Genomic DNA, 26090 nt, shown 5'->3' on the forward strand with positions numbered 1-26090 from the left:
CAAGTCAAGTTTAACCCACCTGTTTTTAATCGCCTTCCATTTTCCCAGTGGTGCTACTGTAAAGCTGTCACTTTACGAATACGAAAATGACGATTAATGTGCTCTACCTTAAAAATAAACTCAACTAGAGAATAAAAACATGACTCTTCTGTTATTATTATTATTTAACTTTTGTTGGTGGATTAACCCGGTTAATACTCACTTCATTTGTTTACGTTTGTATCACGTTGGCCCGTTGGGGGGTACAATGTGCGATTCTAAATTAAGCGAAAAGTGCCTGATATTCAAGGCTAAAAAAGCATCTCCCCCTCCCCCCGGCGGCCAGTGAAGAAGAACAAGAACAAGATCCCATTACAAGATGGCGCCCTGTGGACGGTAGCGAAGAGGCCGTCCTAGTTGTTTGTGTTCTCTGTCAAATTCTCTTCTTAGATAGCAGACTCTTCCCAGTGGGGAGCGTCGAAACGTTTTGAACGTGGTGGCACTGTCGATTAGCTGTCGGGAGTCCCCTCGTTGGCACTGTGAAATAAACGAGAACCGTGTGTTGTGAGGAACATGCGGGTAGAAACAAAGTTAGCAGGTCGAGGATAGAAGAACACAACTGATAGCCTGTTAGCAGCTAGGTTGGCTAGCTAGCATCGCTAGCTCCTGACTCGGTTGTCGCGCTAACCATGTCGGACACTCGGCGGAGAGTAAAAGTCTACACGCTGAATGAAGACCGACAGTGGGACGACCGAGGCACCGGGCACGTCTCGTCCACGTTCGTTGAGCGGCTAAAGGGAATATCGTTATTAGTTCGGGCCGAATCGGACGGTGAGTTTACATAGTTAGCATAGTTAGCCTAGCCTTGTTGAGGCTAATTGTGACTTCGCCGTAGCTGCGATCCTCGCACGCGACGCTGTAGAAATGACACTTTTCTCACTTGAGAATAACGTGATGGTGTTTCTTGTACGAACTACGAACAACACTTGCTCGCAATGCTTGTTCATTACGGCTAAGTATACATTTACGTTGTTGAACTTGAGAGCCACTGTTAGCCTGTTTATCTCTGGCTAGTGTAATGGTAAATGTTTAATTGAATCGTCATTTGTATAGTATACGTTTATTGTATACGCTGTTTATTGGTTAGTAGCATCAAGAGTTGACACTTTTTGTTACTCTGCAACTGAATACTATTAGTTTACCAATGGATCGACATCATCCAGTTGGATGTCTAGCAGTTATTGAGGTGGTGGTGGGGGGGGGGGGGGGGGGCAGTCCCTGAATCTAACGTTAGATAATAATTTTACTGCATAGAGACCCGTTATGTGATCCTTGATATAGATAACCAAAAGTTGTGAAACTAATGTCAACTTCTAGCTTGTGTTGGTTTAAATGTAACTCCACGCTTTACCACATTGTTTACATTAAAGCGTAGTTAGTTTCGACTGCAGTTTGCTATATAGAATGCTGCTAACTTAGGACGTGATTACTACACGTTTGTCTCTACCGAAAACTAAACTCACTGTGTTTTAGGTTCACTGCTGTTGGAGTCAAAGATCAGTCCAAATACCGCATATCAGAAACAACAAGTAAGTGTAGTTATGCTGCTTGTTGTGAAGGGGTTGGGAAAACATGCTGCAGCAGATTACTTATTTTTCATCGTCTGGGGAAGTTTAAATCCACAATGCTAGCGTTAGTACATTGTGATGTGATACTGGATACTTGGCGTTTGGAAAATTACAGTCCCTGTTACAAAAATGTTCACAGTGGAAATTAGTTATTTGGCCAAATTGCCCCTCTGACACATGTCAAGCAATGTCAGTACGCTGCTAATGGCTGTAATGGTATACCTGAAATATAGACACACCCTGTGTCCGAACATTCTTGAGGTAACCTCATTTTTTTCACCCAACTGGCCTTATGAATAGAAGGGGAGCTGTGACTTTTCCTTGGTCCAACAAATCAATTTCACCCAGGTTACAATGCCATCAATTACCATGGTATTTTCAAGCACAAGTAAGCTTTTGTGAGTGAGTGTGAGGGAGTTGAGGATCACCTGTTTGTGAACTGTTTGCTGTTTTCTCCATCACCTAGGACACACTGATTGTTTGGTCAGAAGCAGAAAATTATGACCTGGCTCTAAGTTTCCAGGAAAAGGCTGGCTGCGATGAGATCTGGGAGAAGATATGCCAGGTAAACATAACCCAGTTGTATTTAGATTAATTTCTCAAGTCTCATGTCTAAGGGAATTGGGGAATAGTTGCTTTGTACACCGATACTTGAATTGGTTTCAGTACACAGAAACAATAAGATCTTATCCAGATCATTACAGCAATTCACCTTTATGGAATCACTTTAATCGCTGGCCCGGCACCTAGGCTACAATGTAGCCTGAGCGTGCCGCCGGTTCCCGATCCTAACGGCCTCTCTCTCTCTCTCTCTCTCTCTCTCTCCCCCCTCCCCCCTCCCTCTCCATTTCTTGTCGCTCTCTCCCTCCCCCCCCCCCCCCCTCCCTCTCCATTTCTTGTCGGCCTACTGTCCTATCAATAAAGGTATAAAAGCCCCAAAATAAATCTTAAAAGTAAAGGTTTTGTAGAGTTTAAAGTTTTAGAATGTGTTACAGGTTACACCAAATATAGAAAACAAAATCACTGGATTTAAGAGAGTAGAATAAGATGGAGTGTCGGAGCACTGAAGAAAACGTAATTCTTATGACCATAAGATGTAAATTGGGTTATTAAATAGTTTCATTAACATAATTACTTTATGTCGATTTTAATTATACCATTATTCCCCTGAATTGCTGTGTATGTGTGAATGTAAATGCTCTCACTGTCCAATTCATAATTTTGTTTGTGCTCCTGGGTCATCCCACCGTCCAGGTGCAGGGGAAGGACCCAGCACTGGAGATCACCCAGGACCCCATCGATGAGTCAGAGGAGGAGCGCTTCGAGGAATTGCCAGAGACGAGCCACCTTGTGGAGCTACCGGCCTGTGAGCCGAGCCACTTGGAGGAGATCGCCGACCTGGTCACCTCTGTCCTCTCATCGCCCATCCGCCGGGAGAAATTGGCCCTGGCCCTGATGAGCGACGGCTACATCAAGAAGCTGCTAGCACTCTTCCAGGTGTGTGAGGACCTGGACAACCGTGAGGGCCTGCACCACCTGTACGAGATTGTGCGTGGCGTCCTGTTTCTCAACAAGGCAGCTTTATTCGAGGTGATGTTCTCTGACGACTGCATCTTGGACGTGGTGGGCTGCTTGGAGTACGATCCGGCGCTAGTGCAGCCCAAACGCTACCGTGAGTTCCTAACTAAGACGGCCAAGTTCAAGGAGGTGATCCCCATCACAGACTCAGAGTTGAAGCAGAAGATCCACCAGACATACCGTGTGCAGTACATCCAGGACATCATCCTGCCCACACCCTCTGTCTTTGAGGAGAACTTCCTGTCCACACTCACCTCTTTCATCTTCTTCAACAAGGTGGAGATCGTCAGTATGTTGCAGGTAAGACCACTGTACACCCGTTCAACGTGGATGTATCGTTTGAATGGTAGGTGTTTCTTTTCACTAAGTTGTGCATTCACCTCATACTTGTACTTGTCATTAACATTGGTTTATTTTATTGCTGGACAATGTGGCATAAGTGGTATCATGATGAAACCATTCAACAGTGGACCTCCATGTTTTTAAATGGCATTACTTAGTGAATATCTTATATTATATGTATTTTTATGGACCAATCTCCTGGAAAATAAATGCTTACCAATAGCTTTCTTCACACATGTGTTCATAAAGGTGTCTACTGTCACCTCTGAATTTGTTCCTGGGAAACGTGACAGCAGCTGAAAGTTGGGGTACAATTAACAACCTATATGCAGGGAAATTTGTATTCTTCTTTAACCGATTCCGTACATAGGACGTCGCCACACGTCCTAGGGGTCCTAATCGACGCGTACATCCAACGTGTGAGGACGTCTTAGCGCATCCTCAATGATACGGGGCGAGATAAGAATATTCTGAATTTTCTCCTTTTTTTATTTGTCAGTTCGCCTTTCGGCTACCGTATGCTACACTCTAGGCAATTGTTAGCTTACCATTGACCTAGCCGTTAGCGCGGCGGAAAGAATGACTCGTCTCTCCTAATCCAGGGCGCTCTCCGTGGTGTTGAACGGATCGATATACTGGCGCTTCATTTCTGCTCCTCATCCGTCTCCCGCAAAATATGAACGCTTTTTGGATCATATATCGTATAAACTAAAACGATCGCAATGTAAGCTAGCTATGTAAAGTAAACTTTTTTTTAGTGGATTGTTTCCGGGTCATGGGTTTCCGAGTAAAAGCGGCCATGTTGTTCCGGCACCCCAGAGCTCCTATTTTGAAGGACTTCCGGCACTGATTGTGTTAAGTAGCATGTGATGGGTCAAACTAGGGGGTTTACATGATTCTGAATCCATTGCAAGCATTTGTTTTGCACAAAAACACTTGGCCATAGCCACTTTTCCACATTTGTGATGACGGGCCTGGCTAATTCAGTGGTGATACTAGGTGATTGGTCCAAAATGTGGCTAACTTTCCCTAACTAACTTCCTCATTTTCAGTTTCTTTGCATTTAAAAATGTTATATCAAATTCAATGTTTGGTCTCATTATGTGGGTCCTAGGCAAATACTATTATGGTTATATTCCTGTGTGCTGAAAATGTATTTGGGAAAATAAAAATAAATCTAAATAAAACTATACATAGAACATAGAATAGTAAAGTTAAAAAGCACAAAAATTATTATTTTATCAAAACAACTACAAGCTCAATGTCTGTACTAGTTTGGTATATATTCTGAATAATGCCTGCCTGAATTTTCAGTTTGGTATAATGACAAAATGAGTTGTCAAAGTGTTATCAATCACTTCTCATTGGTCTCCTTGAAGTGACGTCGTGATTGACAGCTCTCGTCTGTTCAGATTGTTAAACAAATGAGTTTATCTAATAGCGTACTTTTGGAATAATGTGTGTCAGATTCAGGATGCATCATTCAGTTCTTAAATCTAGGACAATAAAATCTGCCAACCTGTTTTTTTTGTTCATTGTCTCCACCAGGCCGAAGGCATGGGGAGAGAGTATGTTTTGCACTCCGTCCGTGTGTGTGTCCGTCCGTCCGTGTGTGTGTCCTTCCGTCCGTCTGTGTACAGCTAATCTCCGGCACCGTTAACCCGGCCGATGCCAAACTTTGCACACACACTCCCTGGATGCCAACGATGAACCTCTGCCCCACATTTTCCAGAACGGCCAGTTATAGCGCCACCATGAGGCAGCTTTTCACATTTTTGACCTACAACTGCACCGATCTGCGTGAAACGTTGCATGCACACTCCCTAGAGGCCAAGGACAAACCTTTGACCTGCATTTTCCGCATCTGCCTTTTATAGCGCCACCAGGAGGCCGACTTTTGTAAAACACATTTTTTGATATTACTCTGTCCAAAGATTGTCCAAAAATCTCACAAATCGTTACACAGTATCTCTATGGTCATGTGCTCAAGTTGGATCTGTCCGATATTTCATATTCCATCCTAATTGGCTATAATTGGCTTTCACAGTTTGCAAGATTGCCCCGTTTTGAACAATAGCCTCAAATCATGAACGCAGCATGCAATTTACGTGAAATCTTTCACACTTTTTCTTACTAGGCTGAGGAATATATCCCACCCTTTTCACATTGGCCTGTTATAGCGCCACCAACAGGTTGATTTTTGCAAAACACATTTTTGGAACAAAATGCCTCAAATCATAAAAAAAAAAAAAAAACATCCTCCTAAACATCCTTGCCAAACATCACACACACTCCTATCCTCCTGGTGGAGACCTGTGCCCGGAAGGGCACTTTTTCTAGTTTTTCTGTATGTTTCTTATCACAAATGTTAGCAGTGTAATATACCATTTTTTTCTGTACCATCATTCATTATCTTTTTTATTATTGTGAACTTGACCTATTGTTGCAATCTGGCTGGCAATGTATAATTGTAGTAGTTTCTTTTTTGTTACTCTGCCACCCCCAAATCAAATCCAGTTGTTTGCTGTGGGCTTTTGTTTTTTGTCAAGTTAGAAAAGCATTGTTAAATTATGTACAACTTATCAATGGATTCAGCTGTTCATGAGTTGTCAATCATGGATTTCTCCCAAGTAATGACTACCATTCTGTTTTTTTGTGAAGTTAGCCCACATTGCCTTAATAAATCTAATATCAGTAGTTTCTGATGTCCCTAAAATACTTTTTTGTAAGAGGCATGTATTATTCTGTGGCATTTCTCATTCAGCTCATCTCATTACAGGAAGTTCAGAACCCATCACAAGCCATCCGATTCCCAGCTTTAGTTGAAATGACTTCTTTCCATGACTAGTTCTGTGTTTAGCTGTGATAACCTGTTTTCCTTATGCACCAGGAGGATGAAAAGTTCCTAACGGAGGTCTTTGCACAGCTGACAGATGAAGCTACAGAGGACAGTAAAAGGAGAGAGCTTGTAAGTCATAACATGTTCAACATAATTTAATCATAATGAATGTGTATCATCATGCACAAAACTTGTGGCATATATTGTTGTTTCCCTGGAAGTAAAGACTGCTACTTGTTGAATGCCTGTTCCCTCACTGATTGTCTTAGGTGAGACATATTTGCTAACTTGACAAATCAAATGGTTTTTGACAGTCATCCTGACAGTTCTCAAAGTACATTTAGCCGTTGGCAATGATGGCACATCTAATGTAGGGATGTTTCTAATTCTAACTTGGTGCACAAGCCATGCCACTGCAAATCATGCATTGTACTTTGTAGTAGATGTGTGGCTGCCATAATCAAACAAAGCAAATGTTAAGTTACAAAGTGGATACTATTACACCTCATCTACACTGCCAGCGTTGCGAGCCAGTGAACGATGAAATAGATAGAATACACCACGTTTTTCAATGAGACTGTCCTGACGTACCACGAGCGTGCAGCGACGACGTCTACCCTTTCTAGAGTATTTTAGCGAGGTTTCGCGGCTCCAAACACTTATTGGTTGAGATCTACACGCTACTATTTATTGGTTATTTGATTGGTTCAGGCTACGTCGCAACGCAATGACCGACGCTCCATATCAGGACAGTTTTTCGCATGACATCGCTGTCGGAAAGCTCGCTCCTTGCCTATGTAGACGAGGTGTTACAGTAAAATTAGAATAAATTGCTTTGTGAAAGTGCCATGGATTGCTACATTAGAATAACCTTTTACCCAATGCAGCCTCTGTTGGGGGAAAAAAACAAACATTACTGTCATTCTTGAACACAACCACTGTCTTAATCTGACCTCGCCCGAACTTCCTCCTAAAAACCGCAATGAAGTTGGAAGGGTGATTTATATTTGACAATACAAATACAGCCATCCGCAATGTAGGGATGGGATGACAATTGTTATAGTTGTGTTAAAAACGCAATAATCGTATTGCAGAGATTGCAATTTATCATGAAATTGATAAATTTGTCCTCTGTCATACACTTCTAGGATGAATTAGCTTTTGTTGAGCTGCAAATTCAGCACCACTTAAACCCTCTATACTAGATAAAACTGACCTGTATTTGGTACACTGGTGAACATTCCCCACAAAATAGGGATGCTGGGCAAGAACACATCTGCATTGAAAGGGACAGCTCTTATGTTGTAGTTGGTCCTGAACCAGCAGTATCACACTCACAATACATGGCATGAACAGCAAGAGCTGATCGCAGCCAACCTCACCTTTTTATCTGCATTACATTGGAGATGGTCATGTTAACATAAAGGCTTAAAGGGGCATTCCACTCATTTTCAACATTTTACTATGTCATTAATATACCTTAGAGCTGTTGTGTGGAAATAATAATAAAGTTCCCCCATTCTGTGTTTCCTAGAACTAGAGGTCTGAAAAAAATCATTAACATGGTGAAACACATCTTGATGATGTCACCAAGATGTGTTTCACCATCTTAATGATTTTTTTCATAATTACAGTTCTAGGAAACACAGAATGGGGGGACTTTTTTATTATTTCCACACAACAGCTCTAAGGTATATTAATGACATAGTAAAATGTTGAAAATGGGTGGTTTTCCCCTTTAAAATGGTAGGCTTGGGCATGGATCTGGTTGTGGTTAGCAAATGAGATTGCATGACCTCAAACTCCTGGTCTGAGCCTGTAGAATCGGGTACTGGTTCAGGAGCTAATAACCCAATGTTATATGTACACTATTCTTTGAAACAAAGACTTATTCTTGAAACAGAATTTATTTTCTCCAACTCCATTTGGAATAAAACATGATCTTAGTAAATGTTTTTATAGATCATCTTGAACCGTTTAACTCAATGCTCTAATCTACTGACAAGCCTATTCAAATTGTTTTTTTTGTTTTTTTCTTGTTCTGTCCAGGTGAACTTTTTCAAAGAATTCTGTGCATTTTCACAAACATTGCAACCACAAAACAGGGACGCTTTCTTCAAAACTCTGGCGAATCTTGGCATTCTACCTGCTCTGGAAATAGTCATGGTATGTTGCCAGCTCCAATTCAGTCGCAATATAATCTTTTTTAACTTGTCCCTAAATGTAATTTTAGTGCAGGTTATACTGGTTCCTTCCTCTGACTCCATGCATTTTCATTCTATGTCCATCTCTTCTTTTTGGGAGCAGGGTATGGATGACTTGCAAGTGAGGACGGCAGCTACAGACATATTCTCCTACCTAGTGGAGTTCAGCCCTTCCATGGTCAGAGAGTTTGTCATGCAGGAACCACAGCAGACAGACGACGTAAGCAACCTTTGGTGGCATGGTTGAGTCCCTCCCTCTAAGAAAAGTTGACTCTAAATATCAGAGTTTTTGCATACTTGTTTGTCAAGTCGATAACATAATTTCAATATTCCGGATTGAGATGCTTAAAAAAAAGTATTAATCTTTGCACAGCCATGTCAAATGTGAATGTTGATCTGACGAGCTATGGCCGTACTGAATTTTCTAAAACATTGAACATCTGTCATATTTTATGACTTCATAAAAAAAGAACTTGTGCACAGGGCGGGGATGTATCCTATCAGTTCATTAATGCTTTGTTTATTTATTTAACATATATTTAATTATACTGTATGTATAGGATGTTCACCACTATTTGATACTAATTTGTTTGTTTGTGTGTGTGTACACAGGACGTCCTGCTGATCAACGTGGTAATCAAACAGATGATTTGTGACACTGACCCAGAGCTAGGAGGAGCTGTCCAGCTCATGGGCCTGCTGAGGACACTCATTGACCCTGAGAACATGCTGGCTCCCACCAATGTCAGTCCCAAAAGTAGCATAATTATGTATTTTCACGTTGCTTTTTCGACTAATCATCTAATCAACTTGTATCTCAGTGAAATGCATGAATCAAATTATGCGAAACTATAATAAAATAACAAATAAGACTTTATTGAGAAATGCCGTTGCCAAAGGCAGCACAGCAGTTAACACCCTGAGTGGCATAAACGTAGTTTAAAACCCATCTGTTGGGCAACATTCAATGTCATTTCTGGTTGGGACGTCATCCAAAATGTCCCCCCCCCATTTTAGCGCATCAGATCTTAAAACATGACTAACTCTTGATCAAAATCATTCCGTCCAATTCTAATCAAAGATTATGTTTTAGGCGGGCCATCGCGGTCCCGTCACTAGTCGTGTTAGAATTAATCATACCTCCCGTTGTTGATTGCCTTGGGGGTGTTTTGGCTAAATCTAGCTACTTCAGCGACATCCGGGATAGCGCCTGGTGCGTCGCTAAATGTGCTCCGTTGCTGCAAATCGCTGGGCGCTCTGATTTAATGGTCCTAAATACCCCCGGGTGTTCGTGGTGTTAAGTGAATGTTTTGGCCCCTTCACCAATGACAAGTTAATTATTTTTATGTTAATGTTTTTCCTACCCCTGTCAGAAAACTGAGAAGACAGAATTTCTGAGTTTCTTCTACAAGTACTGCATGCATGTCCTGACTGCCCCACTGCTGGCCAACACTGCCCATGACAAGAACTCAAAAAGTGAGGAAGGTATGTGTGGGAGACGGCCAAACAACATGGTTGAGCAGTATATTGCAATGTCCAATATAATTACGGATGGAAATGTGACAATGTAGAAATATGGAATATCATAGTTTATGACATATATGTGCCGACAGTTTTAAATCCTAATTGCCCAGTGTTATCAGGGTGGGAGAGTTTCTTTTTTTTTTTACAACTTTTTTTTCTCCATTAAAATACAGGACATACAAAGACACAAAAGGAACAGTACAAAACATAAACTAAGGACAACACAGATTTACCCTCCCACCCACCCGCCCTTAGGGGAGAATTATAGAGGGAAGCAAAATTGAGTGTGTGTGTGTAACTGTAGTAATAATAATATTGGAAATTAAAGATAAAGTAAGAAAAACATACAGATAAAATAATAAATGTAGAGAAAAACAAAATAAGTAAAAAATAAGTAACAATCTCAGTGAGTTAATATATGCAAGGAAAGGGTCCCAGGTTCTGTGGAAACCATTCAAGGAGCCTCTGACTGCAAATTTTATTTTCTCTAAATGAAGAAATGATGACAGGTCTTTTAACCAGGATGGGCTCTTCCATTGTAGCTATAAGAGAAGAGAAGCGAATGCGATCAAATCTTTCTGGTACTTATTGAGTCCGCCTACCACAGGAGACACCAAAAATAGCAATCAATGGGCAGGGAGGGACTGAAGAACCAAGAACCGTAGACAAGGTATCAAAAAAGATGTCCAAAAAGAAAAAAGCTTTGGGCAGAGAAAAAAAGTGTGTGATCTGCAGGTGAATGATGAGTACAGGAGTCGGGTGAATGATGACATCTAGTACAGGAGTCTGTTGTATCAGAACATTCTGCTCAGCTTGGCCCTAGTGTAGTGAATCCTGTGGACTACTTTAAATTTAATTAAATGCATACGGGCACATGCACATGAGGAGTTTATTCTGTCTAGTGCCTCGCTCCACAAATCCTCCCCCAGCTCAATCCCAAATTGTCTTTCCCATGTATACTTCAATCCAAAAAGTGAGGATGTTTGGGAAGAAACAAGCTATAGATTGAAGAAATGTTGTTCAAAGAGTCTGAAGGGGCCATTATAGTCTCTTAAGATGTTTTTACTGGGTAAAGTAGGAAAGGATGTAAAGTGGGTGCTGGCAAAGTTACATGGTTGAAAAAACCTAAACGGACTAAAATTTGTTATTATAGGTAGTAGCAATACCTCCCAACGAGGGTGGAAGAGTTTCACCCGGCCTTGTCACTGAGTCCTGTGTATGTCTTTGTGTTTCAGAAGTGCAGGAGGGGTCAACCAAGATACCAACAAACCCTGTGTGTCCCGGTAGGTGTCCTAACTCAATATCCACAGCCAGTCATGAATGATGAATGCAATGTTATGACTAGGGATGGTTATCGATTAAGGATTCCTTTATAACTGATACGTTTTGATAACCTTATCTGTCGATTAACCTGTTAGTTGATAAGCACAGTTTTTGTTTTTATCTGAGAATCTTAATTTCCCTCAATGTCTAACATAAAAATCTGCACTTTGCTGATATACAGAAAGAATACAAAAGGCGTATTATATTCTTTAATCAAATATGTATTTGACCATTTGCGATACTGGGCCAGGCAATGGCATCTTTGTATGAGGAATAAAATTAAATGAAACGTATACTGACTTGTCTGTCACATCACATGCAAAAGCAGAGACGTTTCTGTGGCTACCAAGGTGGGGGGGGGGGGGACCTTTTTGTTTTTAACCGATGTGGGTTCCTCGGCCATGCGCCCATGCAGACAGCATTACATTCACAAATAAACACCCAAAACTTTATTTTTTTAAATATGTTTTTGGCCTTTTCTGCCTTAATGAATAGGTTGAAAGTCAGCCGTCGATCGGGAGTTTATTCGATTATTAACTGTTAACTTAATAGTTAATCGTTAAGAAATCAATTAAACTTAACATCCCTACTTATGATGCTTGTTTATAGCAGATGTGATACCTTAACATTTGTTTAGAAAATGTTTATACTGCAAAAAACATATGAAAAACAAATGTATGTATTTACATGGTATGGGTATTTGTTTTTTAATCATATGCTTTGTGTCTGTATATAGACAACTTCCAGACTGCTCAATTACTAGGTCTCATCCTGGAGCTCCTGACCTTCTGCGTGGAGCACCACACGTACCACATCAAGACCTACATCATGAACAAAGACTTGCTCCGCAGGGTGCTGGTCCTCATGAACTCCAAACACACGTTCCTGGCGCTCTGTGAGTCCATGCACAACACAACAGTACTCTGTAATAACCAGTTAAGATGTATTATTATTATTTTACATTACATAGCTGTGTGTGTGCGTGTGTGAAAATCTTTCCTTCTGAGGAACACAAAAGAATCCCTTTTGTGTCCTTGACATGAAAAAGCTTTAGCACCACTGATCTAGTAGCCTAGTATGTCTTTCCAAGGCATAGAGGGGCGGATTCAAACTCGTGATGGAAACCGACGCTGGCTCCCCATTGGTTCACCAACCTTTGTGCCACTGCCCGCCTCCCTCCGCCCTCCTACCTTCCCCAGTAGAACCATAGAGTAATAAAAGGATAGAGATGGAACCGGAGCGTTAGCCCCACCCCCCGCTATTCATTTCAGTAGAAGTTGCTCAGTGGTGTTTTGAAGCACCCGGAAGACTGCCGGAAGTATAATTATAACTCAATGGCTCGAGCGAGCGGAAGTTTAGCCTAGCCTAGCCCCGGACCTCAATTTTGAGGTCTGGGCTTACGCACGTGATGTCATGAACGTCCGTCCACCTCCATGAAAGTGCTGCAATTCCACATTTCGCCAGTAGGTAAACGGCAGCTTCAACGTTGGATAGCCTTACTGGGGGCTTGAGTAGAACACAGCGGAGAACAAAATTGGAACGACACCCCTCTGCACTCTGATTGGTTAGGAAAATGCCACATTTCCTGTGTCGTTCGCCCAGGCTTTAAACCAAAACTCCTGGGTCTGCGAGGCTACTTGATCTAACAACATACGTTCAGAAAACCATTATCAAAAAGAGGGTCCAAAATAAATTCCTGTTCAATGGGGTTTATCAAACACAGCTTTTCTATTTTTACTCACTTTATTTAGATGGGATAGTAGTAGAAAAACGGGGAAACTACGGTCACGAAGAGAGGAAACTGAACCACATTTATTGTGTTTATGTCAGCAACCGGTACACCTAGCTTTTTTCTTTTTTTTTAGTGGTGTAAACCACTCCTACGACTGGCTTTGTTAGTTTACGTGTCTGTCTGTTCGTACCAAAAAATGAGCATGGTTGCTATGGTCACCCAGTTCACCCGGGTGTGATTTCATTACGTCAGATCAGAGCTGATCAGGCTACATAAGACCTAACACCACTCAGTTCACACGGGTGTGATTCTTTTTATATATATAACTTTATTTATAAGATTTTCAATTTTGGTAGACAACCCCACATATACCCCACCCTCCCCGGTTCCATCACAAAATAAGACAACAACAAAAGCAACAATAATAAAACCATAAACCACGATAATAAAAAAAACGGGTAATAAAGGATATAAATAATAAATGAATAAAATAAATACAATAAAAATTGCCTTTTACTAGATTAAGGGGCTACACAGTGAACCAACCAGACTCTAACCAGACAGTAGTACAATAAGGACAATAGGTTACCACACATCCAATTATCAGTATAAAACATGACAAGCAAAAATGAAGGGAAACAGAAAAATGACATGTAGGAAAACACTTATAACAGCTAGGATACAGCATCAAAAGATAGTGAAAGGGTGAATTCAATGAAAGGGGACCAAGCCTTTACAAACCTCTGGCGAGATTTGTACCTGTTGTATCTGAGCTTCTCCAATGGTATAAAGGATAGAACATCCTTGACCCAACTTGTGAATGTTGGAGGTTTATCAGATTTCCAATTGCGGAGAATAAGTGTCCTCGCTATGAGTGAAGAAAAAGCTATGAAATTGGCTTGGGGAGAGGTAATCGGTGCATCGTCGTTGGGAACTCCAAATATAGCAGTTATCGGGTTGGGCGCAATTGGTATATGACAAATGGTTGAGAATCACCTAGCTTTTTAATCCTAAGTGTTTTTTTTTTGTTTTTTTTAAGATTTATTTTTGGCTTTTGTGCCTTTATTGATAGTTACAGTGAAGACAGACAGGAATGGGAGAGACATGCAGCAAAGGTCCTCATGAACGGGACTCGACGACACACTGTCAGGCAAGAGCCTATACTGTATGTGACATGCGCCTGGACCACTTGGCCAGCGGGCGCCCCCTATCCTAAGAGTGTTTTTTTCCCGGTGTTCACACACTGAACCCCAAAGAGCGCCTGTCTCTCAACAAACTCAGACTTCTGTTTACTAAAGTTTTCACGTCTCATTCAACAGGCGCCCTGCGTTTCATGCGGCGGATCATTGGTCTGAAGGATGAGTACTACAACCGCTACATCATCAAAGGGAACCTGTTTGAACCCGTCATCAATGCGCTGCTGGACAACGGCACACGATACAACCTCCTCAACTCTGCCATCATAGAGCTCTTTGAATTCATTAAAGTGGTTAGTACAGACACCACACTCATGTGACCCACCCAAAATAGTTTGATGAATGAACATGGCAGCATCAGTATTGCTGTTGGAGCTAGGCTGCTCTACAGAGAAACGTTAAAATGTGATAGTTATTAAGCTTGGCCAATAGGCCAAAAGTTTCCCATCGGACATCGTCTGCCCCAAAATCGCCGATTGACAATATATTCGTGCTATAAAAGCAATAATGTGCGGGTCGAGGGGAAATGAGTTGAGAGCTTGTAGATCTGCCTTTTTTGCAGCACCGGTGTCGGGGCAAAAAACGTGACTGCACGTTCATGTTAATAAAATAATAAGCTAGATCAGACGGAGATGACGTGAAGTTGAATCAGACGGTAGCCTAGTATGTTTGCTGCCATGGTGATTGCCTATCTTATCTTGACTGCTTTTTCACTCGTCTTTTCCTTTTGTTTGTTTTTTGTTTTTTCCCTGACTTCACGGGTCCCACACTGAAGCACGTCTGTACTCCACTTCCACTTAATCTACATTCGAGTCTAGTCACTTTTTGTGATGAGACAGCAGTAGGGATGTCCCGATCACGCTTTTTTTGCTCCTGATCCGATTCCGATCATTTGATTTTGAGACCTACCGATCTTTCCCGATGTGATCTTTATATTTTTATATAATACTTATGCCATATCACAATAGCAAATATCCTAATGTATGTCACTCTATTGGAGTCTGTTGTGTTGCCTTTCAATTATTGAGCAAAATAATGATATATTGGTTGATTAGAGTGAATACAGTTCTACAGCTTATATAACTGAAGTCAAGTTAAAATTCTTAAAGAGTATCTCTCATTCAGAGTGGCTCTTACCTGTCTTGTTTTATTGTTCCAAATAAATTATTCCATTTGAAAAGTCCTTAATTCAGCAACAGCTTCCAACAACAACAACAACAACACAAGACGCTAACTTAAGTTGTGATCATCAAAAAAAAAAGGAAAAGAAAAACATCCACAGCTGAACATGGGGAGTTGACGAGGCGGTCGCGTTGTCTCTCACTCTATCGCCTGTAGTCAATTAAACATCGTTAAGCTTCCCAACGTCTTTAACAAACTACACTACAACAGAACATTTTGATTTCCTATACAGAGCTTAAAATGAACTGAGACAAAATGTGTGGCAGTGAGTGACATGATTTCTTTTTTCCTTAAGACAATTTAATGCAGACACAGGCCTGTACTTCTGTGTCTGAATGGGAAAGTCTTATTTCTTTATTTTTCCTTTTTAATTGTCATAATAATAATAATAATAATAATATATTATTATTATTATTATTATTATTTTATTTTGTATTATTTTTGTACTTGCTTTAGGCCTGTCTGTGCATGGGCAGGGCATCAGTATTATATTCATATAATTAGACTGGATATTGTGATTTTACATATTGTAATTGGCATAAGTTTGATATTGGCATAAGTGTTCTTTTCCTGTTTTTTGAGTGGTGCAACCACTATAGACAGCTATGTGTGACTTGTGTGTGTCCCTGTGTCCCTGTATCCGAGCACGGAAATAGCATAATTATTGTCACCACCATCAAGTGTCACTGTTGTGCAGCCTAACACACAGACAGAGGCCAGGGAGGAGAGCTTGTACAGTACAGTACAGTACAGTACAGTACAGTACTCGACAATCTTGTGACTCGACCCGACTTGACTTGACATAACCTTGTGACTCGACCCGACTTGACTCGACAACCTTGTGACTCGACCCGACTTGACTCGACAACCTTGTGACTCGACCCGACTTGACTTGACATAACCTTGTGACTCGACCCGACTTGACTCGACAACCTTGTGACTCGACCCGACTTGACTTGACATAACCTTGTGACTCGACCCGACTTGACTCGACAACCTTGTGACTCGACCCGACTTGACATAACTTTGTGACTCGACTTGACTTGACTTGCCCACAACAGAAAAACTTGAGACTTGCTTGAGACTTGGACCAAATGACTTGCTACTCGACTCGGACTCGGATCGGAGGGACTCGTGCAATTGTCTGCAGAGTACTACAGACACCTATGCCATCATGCATAGCGGGGGTTGCATTTCCTTTGTTTTCATCATAGGTTCCTTTCACGCCTCTGTGTGATTAGTCTTTGTTTGATGATCTGTGACCAGAAGGAAAACCTCATTGCTTATCCATCTTTCTTTGAGATTTACATTAGACAATTAAAAATCCGATCTTTTCTCCCCGATTCTGAAAATCATGTGATCGTAGCCGATTTCCGATCACCCGATCCGATCGGGACAACCCTAGACGGCAGTGTTCATTCTGGTGTGACTATTAAACTGGGTCCGTAGTAGTCTCGTGTGGCCAGACTGTTGCCTCTCGCAATTTTCAAATGCTTCAGTCATAGTCTGGAGAACGAAAGCTATGATCATGAGTAAGCAATAAAGCGGAAGTGAAGCCTCCTCCCCACTTCCGTTTCATCTTTACAGTCTCGCAAAGTTATCTTCATATATGCATCGAAAACATCTAAGCATATATAGCTTGCTGCTTAGTAGAAATGGAAATTAAAAAATTGCCTAATGAAATTATTCTGTGATTGGACTCATCCAATCCACGATTGCCGATATATTGGTCCCATCGCCCCATGTTAATACAATGCTAATTGTCATCCGTCATCTCTTTGCCATTCTAGGAAGACGTAAAGTCTCTGATAGCTCACATCGTGGACAACTTCTATAAAGCGCTGGAGTCCATCGAGTATGTCCAGACCTTCAAGGGCCTGAAGGGCCGCTACGAGCAGGAGAAAGACAGACAGAGTCAAAGACTTAACAGGTCAGTGATATGATTATTTACCAATGTGTCAGTCCCTGTGAGGAGAACTGAACGTTTCCCTCTACTCTGTGCAACCCTGGATCCTCCATTGAAGTTTTTAATTTTCTTCATTTACTTTAAGTCCTTCCCTGTTTTGTGTCAAATGTCACTGCAGTTAGTGTAGGATATTTTGTAGTATAGATTTGCATGTGTCAAAAACAAAGGTTCTCTGAATTATTGGCCATTCACAAGGTGATTAATTGATGGACAAAAAGTATTCCTTTACAAAATATGAATAGACATGAATAAACGGCTCTCTTGGTTGACAACATTTTAGTGGTTTTGACTAACAAAGTTTCAGAATCCATGGAAATGTTCCGCCAATTGTGCGTGCAAAAATATCAGAAATGCTGCCGCTACGGCTGCATCCTGTGACTGCATGCATGCACGCACACACCCTCCCTCGGTTACTTTACTCTCACATGCCGCGCGCACACACACACACCCACCCACACAGTCTCACACGTATCAAATGCAAGCTTTGCATGTCCCGTTCGCATTGCCTACCTGACGTTGTAATGTGCTCCCCACTCGTAGCTTTTACTAGTAATTTCCTCACAAAAGTGACAAATCCTGAACATTCTCCATGACTGTAGATAGGAACTATAATTAAATCCTTATGCAGAAATTAAATGTTAATTGTATTATAAACTAAACTTTTTTTTTTTTTTTTCTGTGCGACACATTCTAAGCCCTGACTGACCCAGATGTTCGTATCCTGCCACAACGTTATGCTGCTTTCACACGGGCAGATGCAAAGCTACACTAGTACACCTAGTCACAGACAGTGTAGTCGTTAAGCAGCAGTAGGATCCTACTGGCAGCAGCTGTCCGTTTATCCCTAGCACAACCACAAACGTCCAACACATATACAATGAATTACTCACCTAATGCTGCCTGCAGGTTCCATGTTTAATTCCAGCGTGTGTAACCTACATTGTTTAAGTGACAGTTTTCATATTGTAAATATGTTCTTGGTGTTAATGGTCGCTAACATGGTCCATCGTAGCTTGTTTACAAGTGAAACGGACTTCCTGTGCAGAAACTGCCTCATCAAAATAAGAGCCACTTGTAATGATTAGTCAACACTAGTCTACTTACAGGACGTTAACATCTCTTTTGAGTGCCTGTCAGCATTCTCTAAATCCCTGTCTCTCAGCTGTTGGGTGCGCAAATGCGCCTCCATGCCTTTGATCTACCGCGCACCAAACGATTTGACGACGCATGCGCACTGGCGCACCGCTTGTGTGCACCCCTGCTTATTATAATTGTTTTCTTAGATACCGTCGTGATGCGCGGTCGTTGGATGAGGATGAAGAGATGTGGTTCAATGATGATGAAGATGACGACGAGGGGGAGCCTGTGGAGAAGAGTCGGGCAGAAGATGACTTCTCTGACACCTATGGCAAGTACTTGGAGGCCAAAAATAAAGGTATGCCGCTCCGTCATATTTAAGTTGTGAGTACATCTGTAGTTCTGCATATAATTATAGGGGTTATGCCTCCCTCAGACATACTTCTGAATAAATAGATTCATTAATAGCACTCTGTGGGTGAACTGTCCCTTTAACCCATTAAGACCTGAGGCAGATTCTACAAATGCCTTCTAAATCGGTATTTATTTTCGTGCCAAGGACCCCAGGTGCCCAAAATGATATGCATTTTGTGCTAGGGGCCACCAGAAGAAAAGATCTGTGTTTTTAGAATTGTATAACCCTTATATACAAAAAGAACAGATGTACAAGCTTGCAGCATGTGCTGTGACTTTGTATACTGCTACAGAGGTTTAGAACAATGGCAGTGGTTCAGGGATAGAGTGGCCGGTAGAAGTCGACACCAACTCCCCATAGTTGCAGAAGGAGAAGAGACTGGCGCAGCATGGACATTTAGAGCCTTGTATTAGGTGCTAAAGTATACAAAAGACTAACGTTAGTCTTTTGTATACTTTAGCACCTAATAAAAGGCTCTAAATGTCCGTGCTGCTCCAGTCTCTTCTCCTTCTGCAACTCCAGTCCTTGTACCTGTGAAGCACCGGATCAGCCGTTTTAGGCTTGAGGCGCGTTGGTAGACTCCCTTTGTCCCCATAGTTGGTGTCGAAGTGTCCTTGAGCAAGATGCTGAACCCCTAATGGCTCCCATGTGTAGGTTGGTGACTTGCATGGTTTCCTCCGCCATCGGTGTATGGATGTGTGTGTGAATGGGTGAATGTAATGTAAATCGCTTTCGATAAAAGTGCTATATAAATGCACCACTTACCATTTAGCTCTCTCTGCTATTTGATCTGGCCCTGCTCGGTTAACTTGTGATTGGATTTCCCTGCCCCCAAAGTTGTGGGGCACCAATCAGGGGCCCAGTATGCAAATATGGGGCAGGTTCATCACCAGCCGCATTTCTTTTATTCGCCCCTTGGAAATGCATGTTCTACACAGATTCCAGGCTAATATCTACGCAGTGATATTAGCCTGGCCATACCAGTCATTTTAAAATCTAAAATGACACTGATGCTTTCTCGGTTTTAATGGGTTAAAGCACAAGGGACTGTTCTCCAAATGCCATATAGCTGAATAGATCATGAAGCTTTGGTCCTCTCTTAATCAGCAGGAACTGCAAATGGAACAAATGGTGCCAACAATGGGAAAACTGCTCCCATCCCCCCTGCCTCGCCAACAAGCACCCCAAACAACATCAACATAAACAACAGCACTGCCTCCTCAGTAAAGACGACGGCTCTGCCCTCCACGCCAGTCGTCAAGGTATGTTGAGCGTTACCTTATATCGCAAACGCATGTAGGCTACCCGTGCTCAAACGCACGGCACACAGAGGAGAGCCCCGGCTACTGGCTAGCACTTTGCATGGGAAGTTTGTGGCAATAGTAGTAGCTAAATCTGGCATTTAAAAAAAAATGACTTTCTATCGAAATAAATACAATGAGATTGAGCGAACAGTTAAGTTCTGTTTCTCTGTGTTAAGTCTGAGAAAAGTTGCCTAGTCTGGCTCACGGTGGCTGAGTAAACATTGACTCTTGTCTGTTAGACCGACCCCAGGATAGAGATTTTGAGAGAAATGTCCCTCAATATGAATACATTTTGATATGTTTTATTTTTGATGGTAACTGTTGTATAGTCTATGCAAGAAGATGCTTACGCACACCAAAGTCCTTAAAGCGGTGCCGGCCCACGGGAGCATAAACTGAAGAGGGAATCTTGAAAAAACATGATGGCTGATAGCCAAAGTGCCAATATTTTATTATGACAGAGTAAGACATGAATCCAATGTTTTGACGGTTAAGCCTTCGTCAGGGAATACAGAGCAAATAGTAATTCACACTTAAATATTTATTTTCTCTGTAGAAGTAATGAAAGGTAACTCGCTTAACTTTTTCGCTGCCATCTACGTTTACAAACGTAGCTAGGCTAACGGTACCTACTGGTGCTATCTACGCGTATGTTCATAGACAACCGTATACTCCATATATGAAAGCAGCGACTGATTATTTACCTTTTTAGCACTGCTCCGGTTAGTATGGAGAGCCTCCGTCCCCACCAGCTATAGGATTTTTAAATCCAGCTCTGTTGAGCCTCCATTATACCAGGATTTTCAAAGCGCTGTATCTCAAAAGGTTCGAGAGCTGTCAATGGTGGGCCGCCGTGCACCTGACGATCGTAAATCATTTGTGAATTTGTACCGCATCCATGAGCAAATGTAACTGGTTGTAATGATAGCTAAGGGGTCTGAGCTAATGGTGATGTGCTCATAACAAAAGCCCTCACCTTCCTGAATAACCCAGAAAGGAAACGAGGATCGCAGCATTGGAGCGGACGGGTGGCAGTCCTTACGTGTGCTTATGCAAGTTAATGACGGCGAACAAAGCTGCATCAGTAGAAGAAGAAATAAGGTCACAGAGTATGTACAGTGGTGATGCACGTCTGGCCCTCTTCTTTCAGACACCAGCTGGACAAACACTTAGTCCATGGGCATTATTCTCTCCCCTGGTCAATGGGAAAGTAGGCCATTTGCAAGCAGCACATAGTCATCATTTCATTTATGTTACAAACCGTTTTCACCACTGTTCCACAATTTTAACTGTCCCAAAGTGAATATTTTCACACCTCACTGTAGTTTGCAAGCCATATTTGATCGGGACAGGGAGGCATTAAATTAATAATAGACTTATTAAAGGGATGGACATTTTACTGGGTAGAGAGACTCAGCGAGGCTGCCTGCCATGGGTGTGAAACTGTTGCTTCTTAAGGGCAACGTTTGTGCAACTGTAAATCAAAGAGATTAGCTGAAATAGGGATGTTATGTGGAGGAGAAGGGACATCTCTTTCAGTCATTATTTGGGCTGTGCTACACGACATATCGAGATCTACAAAAACTTAATGTAAACGGCTTAATCAAACTAATGACAAATGTGGAATAAAGCTGAAAGCTGGGTTTTTGCACTACATGTAATTTGTAGTTGATGTTTGATTGTTATGAGATTTCTATGAATCAATAAATGGACAGTGTTGTTGTAGTACAAGTGACAGAGGAAAGTGATGTTGGAAAACGGTACATAATGTAATTTGGTATAATTAAACAAAGGTGTCAAAATGTCTTAATGATGGCATTGAGTGTTTCCATAAATATACACATTGTCTCTTTTCTCAGACGGCTATGGTGGGCCTGGTGGACTATCCTGATGATGAAGACGAGGACGAAGAGGATGAGGAGGAAGAGCAGTCTCCAAGGAAACGACCCCGCCTGGGCTCATAAAGATACACTCGTTTCGGTCGTAGCCGACGGATGATAAAGTCCCTCCTTCCCTCCCTCTTCCGGTCGTCTCATTGGTCACTCTCCCCGCCCCCTGCAGAGGAGACGGAAAACTCTCACTCAACTCCCTTCTATCACCTACCCATTTTCGTCCCTCCCAGTGAGAAGATAGAATTTCTCTCCTACTGGAAAGAAGGATGGACCTATCTGCTCTATCTTCATCTCCTCTGCTTTACCTCCTCCGCTCCTCCAGGAGAGTCGGAGAGCCCCTGTTCTCTTCCTCCACACCAATACGTCCCTCCATCTGAACCTTTCTACACCACCTCCTCAACCACCTGGCTACCTGTGGAACTGAGAGGCTGAAGCCACAATAGTGATCATCAGTGCCACGACAGATCCCTCTCCCACTCTGTTGCTATAGCAATAGTAGCCAGGTAACTGCAACATTGACCCGCTCCACCTCTTTTTAACCCCCCTTCACCCCTCCCATCAAACCATCACCCAATGAGCTCCACAGAGAGAGGAGGAAGCCAGAACACAGCCAGCCAACGTACCAACTATTCAGAGAGCCAGTCAGGCTAGCAGGGCTAGCCTTTTATAGTTATTAGAAAGCTTGACTGGCTGAATCAGTGTGTGACACCCCCCTACCCACCGCGGACAAGCAGGACTGTTCATTCAGGTTGTGAATCGAGGGATCTATAGGCAAGATAAAATAGAAGAAAAATTGTGATATGGGGAAGGTAACACAACGGAAAAAAGATTGCAGCCACAACCTGACGAGGAGCAGGACTGAGCGATTTAATGCCTGGGTGGCGCACACAACACGAGACACACACTCAACACAGGACTGCGTTAGCCAGGAAATCCTGTATTTCATGACTTTATTAAAACGTACTGTACAGATATTTTTCTTTTTAATCATTTTTCCCCCTGACCTGATTTTAAAAGGGGAGAAGATATACCTTCTTACCTGCCTGTGTATTTTTTGTTGTTGTTGCACAAAAGGTGGGGTCACTGTTGTGTTCACCCTTTTAATCCAATTTAATTTGATTCATTGTAAAAAGCAAGGATGTTACAAATGCTGGTTTTAAAAAAAAATGTATTAAAACTGCAGTAAAGTCATTTTTGCAGCCAATCTCTGGAGGATGTCTGAAGTTCTGTTTGTATTTCAGGGCTTGAAGGGTTAAGCAGCATCTTAACAAGACAGCCCAATCTTTTTAGCCACAAACCTGACCTGTTTGTGCACTCACAGTAGACTTCACACACTTCTCAGGAGCCCCAGGTTAATCCAAAACACCCCTAGATGTGAGTTAATGTGTTCTGGGACCATGAAGATTGGTTAGCCAGCATTTCTCTCTGGACGTGCCATGGGCTATTGTAGTACTGTACCACTGCAGGTGTTCGGTATGGTGGAGACATGCGCTCATAAACGCGGTAGATGCTTGCAAGTGATTACAATACTCAAAGTACCAACTGACTTAACATGTCATTCAGAAACATGTAGAAATATCTCCAGGTGTGCATTGGTTAAAAAGCAACCTCGTTAATGTGACCTTTTTTCATGTCTATAAGTCACGTCCTTTCTTGGGATGCTTTATAGACATTTAAGCAGATCAATTAAGCTCTACAGGAAATAGATCTTTTTAAATTAGCTCCAACTCCATGAAGTGGTTGAGTTATGAATTTGACCTTGAATATTTTTAAGAGGAGCAGATGCAGTGAGGCTTAAGCAGTCTGCTGATTTTATCAAACATTCCTTCTAAGACATTACTAAAGATGTTATCGGAAGGAGAAGAGGAAGGCGCTTCGGGTTGAACTTCTCAAAGCCGTGCATTGCATAGTATCTCCAGGTTTCATCGCCAATAAACATCAAGATGGTCAGATGAAATGGAAGTGGTAAAAATCTAAATAATGCCCTGTCACTTGCCGAGTGAAAGGTTTCAAGGAATAGAACAGGTGTTCAAATATCACTGCCATCATTGATAGTGTGATAAGAGTCATGATGAGACAGTTGGTTCAGTTTGAGATCTGGGAAGCCACTTCATGTCAACACATTTCAACAGCTGATAGGTGATCATACTAGCTTTTTATTTTCTCATGATCAATTTGTACCAAGTGCATTTACTGCCACTATCCTCCATTCAGAACATTTGTATGCATTTGTTATTTGATAAGTTTTCAGATTAAATGTGACCCTGGCATTAAACATGTGAACCTCGCTTGTTTTTAATGAACTTTTCACATTGGCGATTGACAGTGCAATACAGACCTGTGCTCAGTGACTCAATTGACTCCACCGCAATCTTCAAAATTCACAACCCAACCCTGATGCCTTATTGTCCTGCAGACCTTAAAGCTGCACTAACTTTCCTCTTCTACCCTGGGTTTGAACCCACTTTCATTTTTTTTTTATATATATTTTTTTATCCCACGATTTTGTAACCAATTTTCACCCCTGTGTCAATTATCTAATGTGATCCTGGGCTCTACACACCCTCCGCCAACCTGGGGAGAGCAACGGACTTGAACTCATGCTTCCTTCATGCATAAGTGTCCAAGTCGCTACTTTACACCTGACAGGGGGGAGTTTCCCTGGTTGGACGTAGTGCGTGGAAGGAACACGTCATTCCAACCAGTTCCTTTCCCCTCCATCAGGTGCCCCGGCTGGCCAGGGGGAGGCAGTTTAGAGACCAGGATTACTGCATGTTTTTTGTGAGGGTACCTACCCTAGGGGATACGGGGAGAACATGCAAACTTCACACAGAAAGGCCCTTTCGCCAACCCCGCCTCGGGTATGGGCACTGATGGCATCTAAAGGTCCAACAAGCCAAATGCCTAAAAAAAAGAAAAGTCTTAAGTCCCCTTTTAAAAGCGTCCACGGATTGTGGTGCTCTCAGGTGGCCGGGAAGGGCATTCCACAGCCGAGGAGCAGCTGAGCAGAAGGCCCGGTCCCCCATGGTGCGGAGTATTGTTTTTGTGGTTTTGAGTGTTTTAATTTCCAGAGTGGAGGGAGTGGGTGGAGGTTGGGGGTTCAATGAGTTCCTTCAGATAGGAAGGGGCGTTGCTGTGGATGCACTAGGGGTGAGGAGGCAGACCTTGTATTCTATCCTGAAGGAGACGAGAAGCCAGTGAAGGGAATGGAGTATGGGTGTGATATGTTCGTATTTCCGCACTCTCACCAGGATTGTAGCAGCACTGTTCTGGATGTACTGGAGCCTCTGGATGCTCTTGCTAGGGATCCCGGTGAGAAGTGCGTTGCAGTAGTCAAGCCTTGAGGAGATAAAGGCGTGAAGTTTTTCTGCATCTGGCCGGGTGAGTGTGCCTGTGTGGGACGGAGTCTGGCTATGTTTCGCAGGTGAAAGAATTAGGTTTTGCAGGTGTTTGATGTGGGGGTCAAAGGTCAGGTGGGGGTCCATTTTTACGTTTAAGTTGGTGACTACAGGTGAGAGGGGGAGGTCCTGGGTGGAGAAGGTGATGCTGCTTGTATGTACCCCAGTACATACATAACCATTTTATCATATCTGAATTTATTTCAACTGGCTGTCGTGGACTAACTACCTTATTGTAATACTATTCCCCCCACACAACTTTAGTGGTGGATTGAACAACAAATTAGAATTCTCTGAAGTGAGATACGAACACCAACAATGTTCATGTTGATGATTTTTTAAGATACAACTAGTTTACCAGTGAGTCTGTCTTGGAGGTTTGACCATCTAACACAACATCGACGTTCCAATCACCTCGTCTGTTGGATGAGGACCTCTTTCACTCGTCTGCAGTGACACAATATACAGACCTATAAGATTTGTAATATGTAATCCTAACCACTAGGAGTCA

The 26090-nt window shown here is 42.2% G+C and overlaps 2 protein-coding genes across 5 annotated transcripts in view; one reads left to right on the plus strand and one right to left on the minus strand.

Moving 5' to 3' along the window:
• Positions 1-26090, minus strand: part of hhat (hedgehog acyltransferase) — a 428216-nt gene that overhangs the window by 171660 nt on the left and 230466 nt on the right. The window lies entirely within an intron of this gene.
• Positions 328-23393, plus strand: ppp4r3b (protein phosphatase 4, regulatory subunit 3B). Of its 4 annotated transcripts, none has more exons than XM_079512056.1 (16): positions 328-810; positions 1513-1568; positions 2074-2172; positions 2862-3485; positions 6418-6495; positions 8416-8532; positions 8674-8790; positions 9183-9314; positions 9944-10055; positions 11330-11377; positions 12154-12312; positions 14469-14638; positions 17318-17457; positions 18777-18928; positions 20093-20247; positions 22149-23393. In XM_079512056.1, exons 1-16 carry the CDS (start codon positions 669-671, stop codon positions 22251-22253), a joined length of 2406 nt encoding a protein of 801 aa, XP_079368182.1. In that variant the 5' UTR covers positions 328-668; the 3' UTR covers positions 22254-23393. The 4 variants fall into 4 exon arrangements, with proteins under 4 accessions (XP_079368182.1, XP_079368183.1, XP_079368184.1 ...); XM_079512057.1 differs by having other exon boundaries at positions 20096-20247; XM_079512058.1 differs by having other exon boundaries at positions 9944-10046.

Source organism: Electrona antarctica (genome assembly GCF_951216825.1).
Source record: "Electrona antarctica genome assembly, chromosome: 10".
Taxonomy (NCBI): domain Eukaryota; kingdom Metazoa; phylum Chordata; class Actinopteri; order Myctophiformes; family Myctophidae; genus Electrona; species Electrona antarctica.